Genomic DNA, 22,301 nt, shown 5'->3' with positions numbered 1-22,301 from the left:
AAAGTATTACTAAACCCGCAAGAGTAAAAAAAAGTCTATATATGCAGTAAAGCATGCTTGTTATATTCACTGTGAAATGAAAGGAGTCAATCCTCAGCATTTTGTAAAAAGGCTGTTTGATCCTGTCTTCTCTGATCTTCCCCTTCTATTGTACCCAATCCTCCTGCTGATAGTATAGAGCTCTAGGAGTCACTCTGCACATGCTCAGTTTAGTGTGCATTGCTAGAGAGTTTTTTTTTTTTTCTTTGGCAGGGTGCATGTAATCAGCACAGAGCCAATCAGTACTTCTCAGACAGAGGGTCAGGGGTTATGCAACCTTATAGGACAGTCAGAGCAGAATTAAAACTCCTCCTACAAGCTTTAAGCAGTGCTCAGCCGGACACTGATAGAAGTCACAAGACAGCTATATACTGCTGATGAGAAAAGGTATTTAGCAGGTTTTTTTTACTTAAAAATATATTAATAAAAGTATTTATATTAAAAATGTAAATATTTATTATATGTATGCAAGAACAAGCACATTGATGAGATTAATTTGGCTGATTGTGTTCAAATGTTTAGCTAAAAATGGTAAAAAAGATTCCCCCCCCCCCCCATAAACTGACATACTTGCCACATTGATTTTTAACTGAGAAACCAGTAAAACCCGTTGTGGACCATGACTGAATTTTGCTGGCTGTAAGCCCGAGAACAGTGTGTTAATAGATTTCTAATTAACACCATGTCTTAATAAATTATGGCAAGAGCAGGTGCAGTGGCTGCTGTAAAGACCGAATCATGTGGTTGGCTGCACAGCAAATTCTTCATCCTGAATGTTGCTCACAAGAGTTTGTTTTTGTGTGTACCAGGTTACAGGGCGATGAAATTAGGCATACACATACAAAAAAAAAAAATTCTGGAAGAATGCATTCTGCTAGATCACCCGCAATGCTAGCATGACCTCAGCTTACAGTTTGCTTTGCTTTGGCAAGGTTGCTAAGGTTTTCTTCAGGGCCATTATCTGTAATTCCACATTTACCTCCTCCGGGAATGCGTGAAATATGCTTTTTAATTTGTAATGTGTAGTAGATGCCATTGGGGATTGCAGATGAAAAGTGACATAACTGGAGGTAGTGCTGGGATCTGCCTTTTTAAAGAAAATATATCGCCCTTTATTTTTATTTATTTTTATTTTTTTAGACCCGTGTGTATCAGCTTGATTTAAATAAATGTATTTATATTTGTCAGTATCTTAAAAATACTGTTTGTTTGTTCTTGTACAGTTGCAAGAAAAAGTATGTGAACCCCTTGGTATTACGTGGAGTTTTGCATGAATTGGGCATAAAATGTGCTCTGAACGTCATCTAAGTCACAACAATAGAAGAACAGTCTGCTGAACATAATACTACACAAACATTAGATGTTGCCATGGTTTAATTGCACATAACATGTAAACATTCACAGTGCAGGGAGGAAAAAGTATGTGAACCTTTGGACTTAATAACTGGTTGACCCTCCTTTGGCAGCAATAACCTCAACCAAACGTTTCCTGTAGTTGCAGATCAGACCTGCACAACAATCTGGAGTAATTTTGGACCATTCCTCTTCACAAAACTGTTTCAGTGTAGCAATATTCTTGGGATGTCTGGTGTGAATCGCTCTCTTAAGGTCATGCCACAGCATTTCAATCGGGTTGAGGTCAGGACTCTGACTGGGCCAATGTGCAATTAAACCATGGCAACATCTAATGTTTGTGTAGTATTATGTTCAGCAGACTGTGTTCTTCTGTTGTTGTGACTTAGATGACGTTCAGAGCACATTTTATGCCCAATTCATGCAAAACTCCACGTAATCCCAAGAGGTTCACATACTTTTTCTTGCAACTGTATATCTCAACGAGGGCAACCATGTTAATGTGGAAGAAAGGCCTAACACTATCTAATAAAAACATTTCTTCCCTCTTCTTCTACCTATCCTGCATACCCTGTGTAAAAAAGATCTGTGTACTTACCTGCAATGGTTCAGTCTTGTGACCCTGCAGCTCCAACTCCCCAGTGTCAGCAAAAGGTTGCTGCAGGGGAGTGGAGGGGTGCCGACAATGGCTGAGCTATGGGAGCCTAGGGGTGATGTCACAGCTCCGGAATTCACAGTTCTGTCAAATATTCCCTTACACAGAGGAGCCGACAAGATCACATGACCGGAACGGATCAAAAAAGGTAGGTACACAGATCTTTTCTACACAGGGTATGCAGGATATGTGGGGGTGCGCGGACATGTTTAAGAATAGTTAATGTTAGGCATTTTTTCCACTTTAAGGCCAGCCATACATGGGTCAATTTCTGAATGATTTATCGTTCGAAAATTGGACCTAAGAATACTCGGACGATTTTCGTTCTCTGTTAGTGGGGCAAGGGCACCGGCTGATTTTTGTGGTTTCTCCCCATTTGGTTATCGGGCATGCTGGAAAATTCGTGAAAAACTACCGATTTTCGAAATCATTGGTGGCACCATCGGATTACAGAATGAACGATGTTTTTGATCTTAAATCGAAAAATTGTTCGGAGTTCGACCCATGTATGGCCTGCTTAACTTATTGGATATTAAGACTTTGCTCCCACTTCTTGTGCTTTACTGATTCAGCCAAAATGCAAGTCGTTGAGTTGGCGGACTTATTGAATACAGTGCATTCCCTATGTGGCTGCGATTTTATCCCATCAGCTAAATAAAAAGGTAGGCTAAGTGTTTGCTCTCTGTAGCAGTTAATCTGCAACATCCTACATCTAATATAGAAACAAAACATTTTGGTGCACAAACCTGTAATTGTGCATATCAAAAATGATTTGGTGTATCTAGCCCAATAATAACTCTAAATGTTTACTACTTACAACAAAATTTCACTTTTTTAGTAGATTTAGCCCTGGTTCACACTGAGGCGGTGCGGAATTCGTTGCATTTTATGTGCAAATTCTGCACCACATCTCAATCACACCCCGTTCATGCAAACCGCTGCGGGTGTGTATGTTAAGTTAACAACACCTTGAAAGCGGTCCGCAAAACATGGTGCGATGTGCAGAATCAGATCGCATAAGTGTGAATACCCATGCGATCCAATTCTTGTGTGGACCCAAAAAAGTGTGGTGCAGTGCAATTAGCGCCATACAAAATGTATGGCTCCAATCGTACCGCACACAAATCTCATGTGATTTGCACAGGAGTGCGGTTCCTGTGCGAATCACATGTGATAAACGGAACCGCATATATGTGAACCCAGGCTTAAACCACAGCTGGGTGACATTTTTATGTCATTTGGCCCTGTTTATCAAATAAAATCTTTTACTTAAAATAATATTTTTACCTTTTTCTTTCCATCTTTTACATCTCAGTGTTGCCGATCTCATTCTGCTGCATCTGGACACAACAGTGCTCTGTTCTATGACCACGTAGAAACTGGATGATTAGCTGTGGCCGGTTTGTATGTAGCCACAAACTCTGCCCCTGGATGAAATCTGTCTGTTTGAAGAGAACTGTAATAAAACATAATGTTGGATGATATTGAGTTATATGCACTTGGGGTTCTTTTCTATGAGCTACTGCACCACCTACAGTGAGTCCGTATGCAACACAGGAGTACAACTTCCTCTTGTAAAAGGAAAGAGTATGGGGGAAGATAGTATTGAATCACATTGTGTTGTAAGTATATGTGCAACATTCAGTGTTGTGTCAGTCCCACCGATGCAGGATCTCGTCTGGGGCCGGCTCCATTTTCTGCTACAAGCCCCATTTTATGGAACTTCTTTTATCTAGCCATATATGAGAAAAGCATGCCTTAGTACATAGGCTTACACTTTGCATATTTATTACTCAATTTTGTTTCAGACCACAAAATGATATGACCTAATGAACATATCTCTGCGTCTGCGACTTAGCCTAAAACTGTTCTGTCTGCTAATATTTGCCCTGGACAGGTGCACTGTGTATTAATGCCCCTTAAGGCCATTGTTCACGGGATATTGTCTTTATTAGAACTGCTTCTCTTCTCACAGTCTTTAGAAATGCAAAAGCAGATTGATGCAGGTCCAATGCACCTGTCTAATTTCGAATGATCTTAGAAGCTTCTCAAACTCATACAGCCCAAAGCATTTATCCTACCTAAATCCAATCCCAAGAATGCCCATATTTGGATGAACCCATGTATTGCACCAAGCTCTCGTCTAATGGTGGACATACGAGCATCAATAAATGATTCATTTCTTTTACAATCATTCTCTCCCGGTAGACCTAATCCATCTATAGTTGACAACCCATTTGTTTACCTAACACAAGGAAGTGGATTTCAAACAGTAGTTGGAAAACATGATCGATCTGTATCCACCTTGGTAATGGATTGAAATACGGTCGAATGCTTGAACACCTTGGGTCATCTCCTTGCCACCATCTCAGCCTTGTCAATCAATGCAAAACCATTGATAATTTTCAACCCTAACCGATCAACTCCAATCTTAGGTGCGTCTATCAAAAATCAAAGTATGTATGACCACCATTAGCACCATTAAATATACTTACCTTGTACCTGACCTCCCAAGACTTCAGGAGGTTTGGATGATGTCACTGTGCCTCACTGCTACTGCTGGGTACTCAAAATCCCTCGGGAAAGCACCCTTGTGTTGGGCTGGAGTGCGTGCTTATGAGATTTTTAGCTTCCATTTCTGCAGGAAAGCATTTATAGATGACTTTTTAAAGTTATATGTGTTGTGTGGGCAGGGTACTTCCAAAAAAGTGGACTTAGGAGTTCCTAGAGTCTGTGGTGCATACCGGGAAATTTCCCTGGATGCCTTTTGGAATTTAATCATGACAGGTTTGAGTTAAATGATAACTAGTTGAATGATAACTGAGTTGAATGATAACTATCACAGCTGTTTGGGCTCTCAGCTGAACTGGCAACTGCAGATCAAATAGAGGCTAAGATGGCCGATTCCTTAAAAAAAAAAAAAAAAAAAAAACGGCTGTAAAACAGTTTTATGGTCTGGGTGATGTACATGGGTAACACTCTTCTTCTTCTACAACACATCTTTCAACATCAAGTGCCCGGGTAAATTTGAGGAATTATGGGCTCCATGACTTGACACACCTGACCTGTGTCCAATGGAACTTATTCAGATGAGACTCCTGCAATGTCCTATAGCATAACTGAGACAGAGTGGCGGCAAGTTACATACCCTTTGTAAATTCTTATTCTTGACTGTATCTTCTGGTGCAATTGTATATGCCTGGCCCAGGGGCGGACTGACCATTTGGAAACTTGGGCACTGCCCGAGGTCCCGTGGTCAGTAGGGGGCCCCATGAGATGCCCCTGGTACCTTTTTCGTAGGCTTTTTTGAGTTTGAGCAAGGACACAGCGGCCCCATGATCCCCTATTGCCTGGGGGCCCCATGAGTTGTCAGTCTGCCCCTATGCCTGGCATGATAAAAGACCTACATAATCTCTGGACCTGTCTACTTATATGAAAGTTTGTACTTGCATTGAATTGTCATATTTTGTTCAATAAAACCCTTTTTGATTTAAAAAAACAAAAACCAAAAAAACCTCTACTGTAAAAGGCCAAATGTCTTTTTTGGTAACCCCAACCAGAAAAATTAGCCTTTAGAACACCTGAGAAAAAACAACAATCAATGGAAAACTCATTCCTGTGATGTCACCTTAATTCTAAAGCATCAGTTTTGAGTGGCCTGGATGAAATATGAAGGGTCCTTTTTCACACAGGCGTTCCATTTTTTTTTCATCAGTTCAGTCATGTTTTTTCAAAGAAAAAACAGTGAGTTTACATCCGTTTTTCTTTTTAATCCATTTATATCCCTTTTTAGTCATCAGCTGTCAGCGGGGTTCCCAACTGACAGCTGAATGTTAAAAAAAAAAAAATTGCCGGCAATTAAAAAATAATTTTAAAAAAGGCGTGGGGTTCCCCCTTTCCATCCATACCAAGCCCTTTGGATCTGGTTTGGATTTTGAGGGAAACCCCAACGCCAAAATTAAAGAAAAATGGTGTTGCCCCCCCCCCCCCCCCCCAAAATCCATGCCAGACCCTTATCCGAGCATGCAGCCCGGCAGGTCAGGAAAGGGGGGGAGGGGGACGAGCGAGCATTCCCCCCCCCCTCCTGAACCATACCAGGCCACATGCCCTCAACATGGGGGGGTACTTTGGGGCTGGGGGCTCCCCCCCAAAGCACCTTGTCCCCATGTTGATGGGGACAAGGGCCTCTTCCCCACAACCCTGGGCTGTGGTTGTGGGGGTCTGCGGGCAGGGGGCTTATCAGAATCTGGAAGCCCCCTTTAGCAAGGGGTCCCCCCAGATCCCGCCCCCCATGTGAATAAGTATGGGGTACATGATACCACTACTCATTCACAAAAAAAAGTGTAGTGTAAAAAAAGACAGGAGACAGTCTTTGACAAGTCCTTTATTAAAAGAAGAAAAATAAAAGCATGTCCCCCGCAGTAGGTCCAACATAAATCACGCTGCCGTCCAAAAAAAGAAAAAAAAAAAAGGCTCCGCTCCCGACACTGGCTCCCAGCCATCTGACTGCTCTGCTGGCTTGACAGTTAATATGGAAGGGGCGAGACCCCATACTCATTCACATGGGGGGGTGAGATCTGGGGGGCCCCTTTATAAAGGGGGCTTCCAGATTCCGATAAGCCCCCTGCCCGCAGACCCCCACAACCACAGCCCAGGGTTGTGGGGAAGAGGCCCTCGTTCGTTCTCCCCCCCCTTTCTGACCTGCTGGGCTGCATACAATCCATTTTTCATCCATTCCGGGTTTTTTTGCAGAAGAAAATTATCGGATGTTAACATTAACGGATGTAAAAAGATGTTCACCCGTTTACACCCGCAAGTCCATAGAAATACATGGGGGTCCGTTTTTCAGCCGTATACGGACAGAGGAAAAACGGACATACGGAACTCCCGTGTGAAAGGACCCGAACGCTAATGTCTAATCAAAAAAGACAAGTATTCTTACTTAATTTTTGATGTGCTATGTGTATTTCTTCCAGATCTGTGCAGTAGGTTGGTGTGAAACTTTGCCTCTGTGTAGTAGCTCACTGTAATAAAGACCAGTCATCACTGCTCTCCCTTTTTCTGCAGGGACACTGGTCTTGTCTCTGCCACCTCCTGTAGTTTTATGTAGGCAGCTTGTAGTGGGTGGAATCTGCTGGGTGTCTCTCTCAGGCGACATGCAGCACAGTGAAGATGTCATTGCTACTTTTACAAGGTAATATCTGGATTTGTAAAGCCATTGTAAGCCATTCACACTGCTGTGACTTGGGATCCGACTTGTGAGACCCCAAGTCTCATGACATGTGAAAACCCATGTTAGTCAATGAAAGCTGTCCTAATTAGCACTACTAAAGTCGCTCCAACTTTAAAAAAGGTTTTTTTTTTTCTTAATTTGTAATTGCCGGCATTTTTTAAATTACATTCAGCTGTCAGCCGGGAAGCCACTGACATCTGATGAGTCATTGATCGGCTGTCAAGGATGCCGGCTTCCTGGCCCTCTCCTTAGCAATCAGCTATTCTTTACACAAAATTTTAATTCCATTAGTTCTGAAAATTAGGATTTATTTAGAAATTCAATAAATGAACCTAAATGAAAAACAAAAAAAACCTGGTATTTTCCAATTGGTCAAAAAAAAGCAAAGTCGCATGGCAAAGTCATGTATCAACTTGTACTCGAGTCGCCAGCAAGTCGCCTGGAAAAGTGGCACTGTAAGTCGTGCGACTTTCAGGGTGCAGTAGTGTGAACTGAGACTAAAGTTGTGGATCCAAAAGTCCAATCTTGTCTATCTTTTGTAATGAATGTTTCTTGTTTTATAACAGACGTGTAGAGCTGTAACAGTACTGATCTGGTCAGTGGTCACATGTATCAGGACACTTTAAACATGTTAGAGGCTGCTGACAATTTTTCAGCTTGTGGTCAGAAATCTGAGATGTTTATAGATTTTATTTGCGTCACTGCATCAACTAAACTTTCTTCTGAGAAATTAGTTTTGGAACTGGTGTGCCAAGGAACTTCCCATCAAGACTTCAAGTGATGAAAAAAGCTGAACGATCTGTAAAACCGAACAATGCCTCCTTTGCTGTATGCTGTATATTACATCCGTCTAAACACAACAAAGTAGCTTTTTAGCTGATTATCCAGATTTCCAATCTATTGCTTTTTATTTTTTGTTTCAAGAAAAATGTCATTTGGCTTGAAGCAGAACTTGCATCCTCCTGCCTCTGCCTTTTCTCCCCCTGAGACCTGAGCCATGACTTTATATTTCACTGACAAAATGAGATCTGTTATTGTGACTCTTCTCTTCAGTTATATAGTTATTTGGGTAGCAGGGGTAAACAATTTAGGCTCCGTTCCCACTGGTGCGACTTGCCATGTGACTTTTGACACATAAAGTTGCATGACAAGCCGAAGCCCATTTCAATGGCACCCGTTCCAACCTATGCAACTTAAAGTCGTAGCGACCTTGAAAAGGTTCCTTGAGTGACAGAGTGTAAAGTCACATTCCAAATCGTGCAACTAGTGGGAATGTAGCCGTAGGCCTCAATCACAGGGAGTTCAGCAGCCGTGCATGAGATCCCGGTGTTTGGTATGGGCAGAACTCTCAGTTGCACCATCTCTAGCCCTTCTGCACACGGATGTGAAAAATGCCTTTTACAAAGGCAGCTCCTGCTTTTATTTATTTTTCTTTTTTTTGTTTTTTATTTTGAAAAGGTTCCTGCATCACTTTGATGTGACTTTCTTGCGACTTGAGTGACAGAGTGTAAAGTCACATTCCAAATCGTGCGACTTTGGAGTCTCATTAGTGGGAACATAGCCTTAGGCCTCAATCACACACTGGGAGCTTAGCCTCTGTGCATGAGATCCCGGTGTTTGGTATGGGCAGAACTCTTAGGGGCACCAGCTAGCCCTCCTGCACATGGATGTGAAAAATGCCACTTTCAAAGGCAGCTGGTGCTTTTATTTATTTTTATAATTCCTCTGAATGCAGCTGCATGTTCGCTAAAGTACCTGTGTCCATGCAGGCATTTAAATCCCTGTGGCCCAAGGGCATATGATGTACGGCCCTCGAACCGCAGCAGTCTGTAGTGGGAACATTGATTAGGGGTAATAGCATTGATCTCTACTGGCCTCTACTTGTTTCATATTGTCTTCTGTAGCATGTCTCCAGTCCAAAAATGTAGCATTACCACACTCTCTGACCATCATTTCCTTTATTAGGTTTGCAGTCTCTGACAATCCTCTCATGCAGTGCATATATTGAACATTTTCTATTGTATAATTCATACGTTGGTTTAAATGCATATTTGCATGCTGCATTGAGGGGTGTTAAATGTCCTAAACTTGTGTCCCCAAAGAAGCGTATTAGTGCTTTGAGTGCATAAATGTGTATAAATACATACTATTTGATAGAATAAATGAATATTCTAGCCATTAGAATGAGTTTATGTGCCTAATCCAGCCAATAGAATGAGTTTATGTGCATACATTTCTAAAGGCCATACACCTGAAACACATGTAATTACATGCCAAGATAAATAAGAAATAATAAGCATATCATACCTGCTCTGTGTAACGGTTTTGCACAGAGGAGCCCCGATCCTCTTCTGGGGTCCCCCGTTGGCACTCCTGGCTCCACCTCTACTGCAAGTGCCCCCATAGCAAGCTGCTTCCTATGGCGACACTCATGTATGCTTGATCCTGAGTTGTGCTGCCTGCATCTATAGAGCCCAGTCCTAGTTCAGCCCAGTTCACTGGCAGCCTGTGAACTTCAACACTGTAAAGCTTCTGGCAGCCTTCATCTATAGCTGAGCCAAGACATCAAAACTGGAAATACACACGATAAGTTACCTGTTGTTTTTAACAGGAAAGGGGGAGAGTTTTCAATAAGGATGTTCCTGCTCTGGGCTTCAACAAAATGGCAGTCTGCAGCAAGAAAAACAGGAGCAATGATAGAGGCAATTTGTAGCACACACTAATTTTGGTAGCATAATTATTTAATAATGTGGAATGTATGTTCTTTTGCTAAAGAACATTAATTGTTATCAAACTGTTATGGGTAAAGTTCCGCTTTAACTGCCCATCATTTTTATTGCAGTCAGAATAAGGTCAAAAATAACCTTCGGCAGCCGTTTTCTTTTATTAGAAGCCTAAGACCTAAATGGAGTTTTTCCAAGTAGTTAATGTGCATCTGGGTTTTAGCTTGTCATTATTTATAGAAAAGCTCCAATTTATTTTTGTGTAGGGCATTAATGGTTTAAACTAAACAAAAGCTTTGTTTCCATAGAGACCTTTTAGTAAAATGTAGGGAGAAGGCGTTGCGAATTATGGGACTGTAGATACAATTATCTTAGTAAGACGTGCGTTGTAGTATCTGGAACCAACTACTAGTGTCCTTCAGTCTGAGAGAACTAATGATCAGAATTGACGCAGACTCTATTCTACTATAGGTTTCTTTTATTATTGGAAATCAACTGCCATTCTGCCATTCAGAGACTTCAAAGTACAGCAGGCTTCAGTAAATCTATAACATGTTCTCCTTTTCTATTTTTTTTTTTCATATTTATTAAGGATCTCTACTGTACTGGTATATAAATCCAATCACGTTTTGGACTAGAGGATAGATAAATTGTAAAAGGGCTGATTTTGGTAAATGTCAGGTTTTCTTGTTTCCACTTACCACTTGGAGTGGATCTTAAACTCTGCAGCTTTGCCAGTTAGGTTGTACATTTGCATATTGTTAATTAATATTTACAGGTGTATTAATGTGTGTATATGTGTGTGTATGTATATATGTGTGTGTGTGTGTGTGTGTGTGTATATATATATATATATATATATATATATATATATATATATATATATATATATAAAAACCGCAATAATCATCCAGTGCATGTACAAACTGCATGTACATGTCTCTTTGTGAATGAGAGCGAAAATGAATGTTATTTGGCTATTTTCTCTCTCTAGGGTGAATGTTTTTCATTCCTACAGAATAAAGTAAATCAGAAAAATACTGCATTATGACTCGCCATAAATCCCGCACCGCATTGCAATTGCATCGCGTTCATGCGCGGGTGTCTATAAATTAATGACACCCCAAAACAGATCGCAAAATGCGATGCGATTGCCAGAAATCGCATCGCATGGGTGTTCTCACCCATGCAATGCGATTTAGGTGTGGATTTAGAAAAAGGGTCCTGCATCTTTTTGGTACGGATACATTGCAATTTGAACCCTACAAAATGTATGGCTCAAATCGTACCGCACAGACATTTGCATGTAATTCGCACAGGAATGCGGTGCGATTCCTGTGCGAATTAAATGCTGTGTCCCATACCACATAATGTGGCTTTTTTTCAGTTTTCAGATTTTTGGGTGGTTTTTTTTGCCATCTGAGTCCCATTGGCGAGATTTCCCTTCATTTCCTGTCCCATAGCCAAAACAGGAAGTGAGAGGAAATACCTGCAAAGTGAAGGAATCCCTGGATGTCACCCAAGTCACAAAAACTGGTGTCCCCAATGAAAGCTTTCCCTTCTATTACTGTTTTGGGGACAGCCCAAAGTTTGAGATTTTCTTTTGCTCTCGGTGATGACAGTAAACTTGACAAATAGGGAGGGTGAGTCTCCCGGGGACACAGGCAGCAATAAAAACCTGACAGGTGTTCTAATCCACTCTTTTAGTTATATTTGAAAGCCTTTGAATTATTTATAAGGTTGCGCCTAGGGGTGTTCTACCTCTCTCATCATATTTGGAGAATGTGCAGTTCACATAAATGACTTGCACATTAAATATGTAGTCCAACCTGTTGGGTTGCTAGATCTGTGTATTTTGAGTAAAGCCTTTGGGTTATTTAAACAGTGCTGTTCGAATCTTAAATACTTTTATGATGTGACCATATTACTGGAAGTCAGAGTAATGGCCCATAAACCCTTTTCAGTTTTTGTCTAGGATTCTTCCTCACGCACTTTGTAAAGGGCGCACCACCAGTTTATAATTATACTCATATAGTTTGAGTTTCTGGGTAAGTTTCACCTATTTTTGTTTGGGTTTGTCGCTATCCTGGCTTTAATGTACGGGGTTGTTTATGCATGCGGCTACCGCTGCTGCCTCTCTGAAAAGTGGTCCACGGTGGATTGCTTTTCAGAGGGCATTTGACGGGCAGTGAAGAGGCAACCTTTATCAACTTTCCAAATGCTAACCCACTTGTGTAAACCCACATAATTTATTTGGGATGCTGTACGCAGCATCTGTGGTGCCCAGGTGAGGAAATAAGCCTGCATTTTGTGTTGTACGGCCCCCCGGGCAATTAAACACCGATAACGCACAGTGTGAATTATACCATTTAAAATCTTTACATGTATTCATACGCATTTTTAAATGTTCATAATACACATGTATGCAGTTGCCAGTGTGAATAAGGCTTCAGAGGTCATATTCGGTTTTCTTTTTAAACCTAATATCCTTCTTCCCAAGCAATGCACTCTGTTAATATGGATTTTAAAGAACAATGCTGAAGATCGAAACAAAGATAATAAAGGACCATAATATAGAATTCCCATGCCATCTAACGATGTGAATGTACTAGAGATACAAAACTATATATATATTTTTTTAATTACTAGTAACACACCAAGGTAGAATTACAGAAGCTGATATTGCATACTTGTTTTTTGCAGATGCAAGGTCCAGGGCTTTTTATTCCTTTACTGTTTGGTGAGTCACTGGCTCAGAACACTCGTCTGCTTAGTGGATATCATAATACATGATATGCTCATACTTACTACAGGCTGGTGATGCACTAAGTAATGCAAGATCGATAAAGAAAGTCCAGGACCGTATGCCGTAAAAGATAAGTCCAGAAAGGGAAAAAAGGTTTCTGTTAAGTATCTTAGCTCCTGGGATTTGTCTAGGCATAGAAAAGGAACAGTTGCTGATTTTGAGATATTGTACATGTACTAGGGATCTGACAAGCTGGTGAGTATTTGGATAACGTATGCAGTACAAATAGTTTCATCAGACCATTCCTCATGTGTACGCTCAGCAGCCTATGCAAGTGAGAGTGTCTACATTGAAATGCACACAAACGCATTGTTATCTGTGATTTAGAAATGTTGGAAAATGGGATTTGTGAGCTCATTTTTTCTAGTCTATATATCCAGAACAGACTGCTACCTTTTTCAAAAGTAAGTCAACAAAACGAACACTTTTTTTAGTGAGAGAAATAAAAGAAAATGAATACCAGTTGGGTTTAGTATTTATCATAAAAACAAAGCACAATGATATTGTGAATGTCAGCATTAATATTATTATTATTGTCTTGCAGATAAACATTTATTATTTTAAATCTGCCTTGTTCTATATGTACGGAGGAGGCAGATCTTTCATTTATCTGCCTGTCCTCCATGTGCAGAGCGCTTTTTATTGTGGGAAACAATAGTACAACTTTTATGAATGGAGGAGGGGGGCAGAAAGAGTGGGCATAGTTGGCACTCTGAGTACTAGGTTCATCATGCTCGTATTAACCCTCGCAGTACTTCTACCCAGGTATTAGGGCAGCAGAGGACTGAAGATTGAACATGTCAGCCACCAGCACAAGGGACACTTCGCAATCAATTCAATGTAAATACTGTGCCATGTGCTGATATAAAAAAAAAAACAAAACACAAAACTAAAAGTGGTTCTAAAGGTTCAAGGTTCTGTGTGTAGTATCCCCCCCTAATACTTACCTTAGCCCCCCTCTTGATCCAGCAGTGTCCACAAGACACTCTCACTCCTGATTGGATGAGGCAGAAGAGGAAGCCATTGGCTCCCACTGCTGTCAATCACAGGCAGTGAGCTAATCAGGAGAGGGAGGGGATGGGGCTGAGCCGTGGCTGTATGTGTGAATGGACACGCAGATCAGGAGCGTGCTTGCTTGGATGCCCCCAGAGCAAGCTGCTTGATCTGGGAGCACTTAGCAGGAGGGAGGTGCCAGGAGCGCCGGCAGGGGACCCGAGAAGAGGAGGATCCGGGCTGCTCTGTGCAAAACCATTGCACAGAGCAGGTAAGTATGACATGCTTGTTATTAAAACCATGAAATATGAACAAAGCTTAACCCTCTATACTGTGTGCTTGTCTAGAGCACTAAGTGTAATTTCTGTCCATTGCTTCGTTGCTCTGCTATAAGCATGAGTCTGACAAGTTTTCCTGACACCAAGAGGAAACTGGTGACAGGGAGGGCACAGTCTGTAATTGGCGGCCTCAGCTCTGTTCCTGTGTGCTGTATGAATGTGGGTGTGTCCCTTGCCACAAATCAGCTCTAATGTAACTTCAACTCCACCCCCTGCTTTTCTGCTCAGGAGAGATCCTGTGTAAATGCTACACTTTGAATGGATGTAGGGGGACAGATGGTTGTAGATAAACAGGTACAACTTATGCAGGACAATTTGTTTCATCTCTGTATATCACCTGAGGCCAGTCACTTCACTTGGTGTATGAAAGGGTTTACAACCACTTAGAGAAGAACTGATTTTTCTTTTTTGTGTATGTGTGTTTGATGAAGTGAAGCAGGGCTTGATCTACTCTTGGGTCTGTACAGTTGTCCCTGAGCTCATTAAGGAGATCTCCTCCGTATCTACTGTCCTCCCGTGACAGCCACGGCTCAGCTGTGAGCAGAACTTCCTACTGCTTCTCAGGAGTACATTTTTTATGTCCCCCCCAGTGGATTTTTCGTAGTGGTACACAAAAGAAAGTACTCTGTAGAGAATCCAAAAGCTGTCAGGAGAGTTGCCATTCCTGGTAAAAGGTTTAAAAAAAAATGCCTTTTAAAAAGTTTTGCATGGACATCTGCTTTAATTAATCAAGAATGTATTTATTTGGAACATTACTTGTACAACAAGCTGTGCATTCTGTTTTATTTTTAATTTATGATGCAACCTAGTAACATACTTCTTACATTTTACAGGCAAAATTGATGAACTACATCAGCAAACAGCTTCAGTGCAAACTTAATGTGCCTAAGCCTGAAAGAACAGAGATGCTGAATGGCTATCCTAGAGTCAGTGATTGGCTGCACACAGTTGGCGTAAGAAGCAATGTTGTGCAGGTAAGTGTACCGTTGTCTCTGTTTTTGGTTTAGAATCTGCGGAGTTGACTTAAAAGACTGTTAATTGTCAATTTTAAAAAGTTGGAAAACTCTTCAGTAAAGTGGCAGGATCCTATCCCTCTCTTCTTTTCTCTGTGTACAGACCTACCCAGAAAAGGTTGAATATTCCCGATGATGAAGAATTAGTGCATTGAGGCACATTACTCAGTGCTCTAGATGTCTACTTTACACTGTGCTGAATTAAAGTATATGTAAGCCTTCTGAACTTCTTTTATTTGTTGCCTTTAGTCTGCTAAATGTACCATTGAAAGCTCTTTGTGATTTATGTTCCATTAGTGCAATAAAATTCTTATTTTTGCTGGAAATCTTGTGAGCTGATAACCTTTAGTGCTCTCGGCCTGTGCACAAGGAGGGGTTTTGGGGAGGAGATGGGGAGAGGGAAATGTTCATTATCCATCAAAATGAAGTAGGCAGGACTGATACCACATGTTTTGGATTTTATCACTCAAAAGACACGAACAGTGACCCTAATAAATGGAGGTCCCGCACTGTTACTGTGCAGGGAGTGGGGCAGCAAGCAACAGCAGCTCACAGGATTACTTCTTCTCTTCTCTCCCTTATGATCAGAAACTAATCGCCAGGGAAAGAGAGAAACGCAGGCAGCAGATCAGTACAGAGCAGTCCACTGCCTGCTCGCTTGGTGGGGAGTGTCTATCTTATTGATTCTTCCATCTTAAAGCTCACCAGAGAAACAGCAAAGGCATAGGTATAGATGTTAAAGAGGTATTAAAGGCTCTGGCTTAAAAAAAAAAAAAAAAATATATATGTTATACTTACCTGCTCTGTGCAATGATTTTGCACAGAGCAGCTCCAGTCCTCCTCTTCTTGTGTCCCCTGCTGGCGCTCCTGGCCCATCCGCCCTGCTGAGTGCCCCCAGAGCAAGCGGCTTGCTCTGGGGGCACTCATGCATGCTTGCTCCAGAGCTGGCCCTGTGTGTCCATAAGACGCACAGAGCGCTGCTCAGCCTCACTGGCTGTGATTGACAGCCATCCTAGATTGTAAGCTCGAAAGAGCAGGGCCCTCAATCCCCTCATGTTTTGCATTGTATTGGTATTGTTCTGTCACATGTTCTGTCCCCCTTTGTAATGTACAGCGCTGAGCGAACTATTGGTGCTTTATAAATACTGTATAATAATAATAATAATAATGAGAACCAATGGCTCTCGCTGCTGCATATCAGCCAATGAGGAGGGAGAGACCTGGATCACTGAATTGAGATTAGGCTCACTTAAGTATTAGGGGGGGCTGTGGGGGGAGCAGCACACAGAGGCTTTTTTTTACCTTTATGCTTAGAATGCATGAAGGTAAAAAACCTTGAGCCTTTAAAACCACTTTAAAAAACCAAAGAATTGCACTTGTAAACATTAAAGTGACACTAAACGGTATCCTTATTCCCCAGAAATAATCCATACACATCCAGTACATAATGGCCTTGTAGTCTGTTTTTAATGAAATAGTTTATTACTATGTTTTTTGGCCTCCTTGTAACGTCTTTCTTGAGCCCTCGAGCCTCTCTTCCACCTCTCCTCACTTCTGTTTGTTTGGAACAAGCATTGCTTGTTAGTTGTGGTTGTGTACATACTACACATCCTCTAGTTCATAGTACACTGTCCATCTTGGGAGTGAGCAAGAGAAGATGGCTATGTACAGGGGCGGACTGATCATTTGGAAACTCAGGCACTGCCCGAAGGCCCAGGGTCAGTAGGGGGCCCCATGAGATGCCCCTGGTACCTTTTTCATAGGATGTTTTGAGTTTTGGCAAGGACACAAGGGCCCCATGATCCCCTATTGCCCGGGGGCCCCATGAGTTGTCAGTACGCCCCTGGCTATGTGCCTACTACATACAGTGGGACAATGGAAAATGAATAGGACGTCAGAACACAACAGCAAAAAAAAGGAATTTGGAGATTGGAGAAGGCTGAGAGCAGAAGGGACTGTTTTGAGTGAGGAGTACATAATTTGAATAGAATTGTTTTTTAATCAGAGTTTAGTGTCACTTTAATGGCTGTCCAATACTGAAATGCCCGATTTTTGTATACGTTTTTCTATCCTGATAATATCTCTGACCTATATGCGAGCATCAATGGAAAGTGGAGTATTTAGTGGCTATTTAATTAGGGGCAAAAGATCAAAAAATGATTTACATTAAAATGGTTGTAAAGGCTCAAGGTTTTTTATATTCATGCATTATTCATGCAGCTCGGGCGCCCCCATAGTAGGCTGCTTGTTGTGGGGTACTTGGTAGGAGGGAGGGGCCAGGAGCGACATGAGAATAGGAGGAGTCACTGCACAGAGCAAGTAAGTATGACATGTTTGTTAAAAAAAAAATCAGCCTTTACAATCACTTTAAATGTATAAAATCAGATGTCTCTGGGTTACAACACATACATGCACCATCTGTTACCAGTATGAAGTGGGTTTGTGGACCGTGTACATTTGTAACTGTACTCTTACTAATGCATGTATGGTAAACGTATTGATGGACAGGTCGCTAACAACACCAGTAAATGTTCTAATGTATATAGCTTCAGTCAGAGCTTATTTTTTTGGTCTAGTTTAGATTTTGTACATGTACTTTGGCTGTAAGACTATAAAAGCAGATATTCGGTCCTTCCCTCTGCAGATTGTGGGAATTAATTATCACTTTGGTACTGTTTAACACTCTCTCCTCCCCCATGCATGCCTTGCCCGCTGATGTTGCTGTATGTTCTGCACTGGATACTACATGTTCTGTGCAATCTGTTCTCTAGAAGCAAAATAGATTTTCTGTCTTACAGTGTTCTTAGCTTGGCTTTTATAAATTCTGATTGCATTCACGTATTGTGACTTTTTTTTTTTTTATTAAAACCTGGAGAAGAGAGGCTATAATACAAGCAGTCGAATACAAAAGGTATACAAAACACTGTACTGACACCAGATGGGCTGCATTCACTGTAGATATAACTAGGTAGCTTAGGGGACTTGCAGCTCCCAATAAACCATGGGTCATGGACAAACTGGAAAGACAAGGGAGAAGAAAATCAGAAGCACAACCCTCTCTTAGTTAAACCTTTTATTGCAACCAAAATTATTAAAATCATCACACTCTAATGCAGTGGAAAGTGCACAAGCACATCAATAATGTGTGTAGTTCCATGAAGAGATATGTTCTCTGTATCCTGATTGGCATGTTTGCCTTGACAAAGTGTTTTGAGAACATAGCCCCTTTTTCAAGTCGGGCTTGAAAAAGGGGGACAGTCCCCCAAAATGTGTTGTCATGGCAACCTAGTGATGCCAGACCTACACCACAGTGGCGGTTGTTTCTTCCATTCGGCAGAAATCTCCTGAAGCTCTTCACAGCCCTAAGCGCGGCCAGCCTCTTCCAGCAGTATGTCCACACTCCTCATGATTGTACATGTACATCTTCAAGTGTTTCATGGGGTAATCCAGCGGTTTGCCGGCTCTGCAGTGGGGTTTACAGGTGCAGGATTGTCAGCTCCAGTGCATCTGTCAGTTGCATCATAGGCTTGCACACATGGAATGCCAATCAGGATACACAGAACTTATCTCTTCATCAAGCTACTCACATTATTAACTTTCTGCCAAATGAGTGCAATGATTTTATTATTTTAAAATTTTATTTACAATGAAAGGTTTCAAGTAATCTGAGGCTACGTTTCCCTTTCTCTTCTCTCTTATAACACAAGCAAGCATTTGACTACAGTGGCTTCTAATGAATCACTTGTTGTATTAGATGCTTGTGTAACTGGATGAGGGAAGGTTTTTTTTTTTATGTACAGTTGGCCATACACTAATAGATCTTCAAATGAACGTTCATATAAATATTCGTAGGAAATTTCCCAGTACTCAATGACTTGAACAATGCCATTCCAAAGTGCTTCACAATTTCATTTGCTTTTAACATTCATTTTTGGAATTAATGTAATTTCATGAACAAAAAACACAGTTCTGCCAGTGTATTGCCAGCGTAAAGTCAGAGTTTTCTCTGTATCTTACTGCACATTTAGGGTAGGTTGACATCTCTGCGAGTGAGTACCGCAGCAAGAGCACACCTGTTCCCGCAGCCGCAACCACCCGCACAGAAAAACGCAGGAGCTGTATGCAGGTACCATTAATGTTAGCAGCACACCTCACGCACTGGAAATCGCTCCTCCACTCTGAACTGCACTACACTTCTAGTTCCTATGTGGGATACGATTTCTAAATTGCTGCAGGAACTTTTTCCCTGTGTTTCAGGAGGTGCCTGCTCAAACCACAGCTTGCAGAGCTGCACAGATGTGTACCTAGCCTAAGGGCTCATTCACACAGGTCTCTAATAAGCAGCATTTAGATGTGCACAGCAAATCGTGACAGCAGAAAATGGCTTGAACTTGGAGAATATGGGTATTTTCTGTTTTTGCTTTCAACATTTTTTTTTATTATTATTATTGCTTTAATTTAATGTTTTGTGTTTGAGGGCAAGGTCTGCTTTTAGTAGTGAAACAAGGATAAAATAAGATGGTTCTGGACCTTCTAAAGTCAGCAAAGGTAGCTCTCATATTTCTTTTACAAAGAATTTTATTGCAGAATGGATAACATCAGAGAATCGGTCAAAAACAGATGCACTGACCGACAGAAATAAAACATACACGTTTTCTGATGAATAATACAGAGTATGTACTGATGGAAAGACAAAAAAATAAACTTTGTACACAAGTGCCGTATATAAAAAAGGAAAACAAAACAATAAGTTGCAAAAATGGTAGACATTTAGAGACCAATGACATAATAAACTAAAAAAAAAGTTGTCACTATATCTGCATACAGAAGGCGGGAAAGATGGAAAATGAAGCCTCACTGAATACTCTATATTCTGGGCTCCCGATGGAGTCCGGCATATGGATATAGTATTGCTGGTACGATACTCAAGGCAGAAATCACAATCAGCACAAATATCGTAAAGACAAGACTAAACAGAAGGTAGCTCTCATATTTCTATACTTACGGACTACTTTAAACAGTATACGACCTTTTGCAAAACAAGTACCTAATATTCTGGGTGCGTGGCTTGAACGTACTATCTAGCAATGTTGTAAAATGACTGGGGGGTGATATATGTTTATGTGTGTACATATGAAGACAGAGAACGTTGAATTATTTAAAGAGATCCCCACATACACCATTGTCTAAATCTAATGCTAATATTAAAATGAGATTAATGTGCACAATATTCCCATTTTAAAAATTAGGTTTTACAGTAATTACTTTGCAAACACATGCTGTGCACCTTATTCTAGATTGCACAGCACCCAGAAAATTGGACAGTTTGGTCTGTACAGAGATATTCTGATGTGGTGTGTTCTTGATGAGATGTGACAATGAAAAAACAGAGCCAAGGAAAGCAAATACTAAAGCTATTTTGGCAGCCTGTATCCATTGTGTTCTTGACTTGTGAAATGATTTGAGTGGAAAGAGGGACATATTTTCTTATTGCTGTAATAGGCATGCTTGCTAAACCCCTGGTGGTGGCATCAGAATGATTTCACCATTATAATCAGTAAGTTACAGAAAACATTGAACAAGCTGACCAAGAGTTAAGCCTCATACACACACGATGAGATTATTGGACGAATGATCATCCATTTTTATTTTTGCATGCTAGTCTCATATCGAAAATGAAGATGTTACTAAAGTTACGAAAATTCTCTTATGACAGAATACAACTTCGGGATCTGATGTAATATATTCTTTCGTTTTTGAGCATGTAAAGTCTTGGTCTTCTGATTATTTTTTTTCTGGATGAATACTGTACTGATTAAACAAAAATCGTACATTCTGGTGTCGTGCAAGAAAAATGTTCATGTTTGTCCCTTTGGATAATTTCGCATGAACTGTCATGAACGGCTTTCAAATGTTTTGTACTAAATGGGCAGCACAGTGGCTAAATGGTTGGCACTTCCGCCTGGCAGTACTAGGGTCGTTGGTTCGAATCCCAGCCACGACACCACCTGCCTGGAGTGTGCATGTTCTCCCTGTGTCTGCGTGGATTTCCTCCGGGTACTCCGGTTTCCTCCCACACTCCAAAAGACATGCTGGTAGGTGAATTGGTTCCTGTCCAAATTGTCCCTAGTATGTGTATGAATGTGAGTTAGGGATCTCAGATTGTACACCCCTTGAGGGTTAGGGACTGATGTGAATGTATAATATATATGTAAAGCACTGCGTAAATTGACGGCGCTATATAGGTACCAGAAATAAATAATGATCAGATTATTGTACGATTGCTTTGAAAGTGGTATTTTTCATCTGATTTTTTGATCGTGTATACTAGGAATTAAGGTTTCAAAAAAGTAAATAACACTGATTGTATTTGACAAGTTATTGTTTTGTAAAGCAAAATAGATATTGTGTCTAAAGAATCTTAGATTGGCCGTACATGGTTAATTGATGGGCATATGTCATGCTGAGAATGATGGGTTCTGAAACGTTTATCCTCTGTAGTTCTGCCAACGTGAAACTGTGGCACATTCAGAGGTTTGAGAATTCTAATTTCACCTGTTAGGTAGAGGAAGGATAGGCTTCAGTGAAGAGATGAGTTTTCAGGGGTTACCTAAAGGCAGACCCAGTAGGAGATGTGAAAGAACTAGCCACTTCCTCCTGTTCAGTAGAGATAAGCTCAAGTGGCCATTGAATTTATCTTTACCCCTCATAGAAGTTGCAGTGGCAGAGAATGCCTGAAGCTCGTTGGACTACAAAAAAAGGAGCTTGGTGTTAGGGTTAGAGGTGAGTTTAGGGGATGCACAAGCTCATCTTTACTGCTCAGCATGTTAAAAAAATAATAATAATTTTAGTTCATTTAATTGAACTTTCCCATATTTTCCCCCTATTTTTGATAAAATAAGATCTAGCTGCCATTCTTGTAAATGAAAATGGCATTGCAATTGGCTGTATTTAAAGACCAGTACTAGCTAACGCTTTTCTTTAGGCTTTGTATAGAGTGGGAAAGAGACCGAACCTCTGGCCATGTTTCCTTTTATGGCCTTATAGGGGTGATGTACATACATTTAAAGTTGTCACCAGGAAATGAGTAGAAAATAGAGCAATGGGGCAGGAAAACAAAGGTAAGCAAAGGCTGCTCCAGGAGCCAG

At 41.0% G+C, this 22,301-nt stretch overlaps 1 protein-coding gene across 1 annotated transcript in view; it reads left to right on the top strand.

Moving 5' to 3' along the window:
• Positions 1–22,301, top strand: part of KSR1 (kinase suppressor of ras 1) — a 226,595-nt gene that overhangs the window by 82,346 nt on the left and 121,948 nt on the right. The window contains exon 2 of the mRNA XM_089678511.1: positions 14,974–15,114. Coding sequence (XP_089534637.1) covers positions 14,974–15,114 — 141 coding nt within the window. The remainder of the gene's footprint in view (positions 1–14,973; positions 15,115–22,301) is intronic.

This window comes from Staurois parvus, unplaced genomic scaffold (genome assembly GCF_062004578.1).
Source record: "Staurois parvus isolate SC_StPar_1 unplaced genomic scaffold, SC_StPar_1.0 ptg000206l, whole genome shotgun sequence".
NCBI classification, from domain to species: Eukaryota; Metazoa; Chordata; class Amphibia; order Anura; family Ranidae; genus Staurois; species Staurois parvus.
The sequence above is the reverse complement of the archived record's forward strand: the minus strand, read 5'-3'. Positions and strand labels throughout refer to the sequence as shown.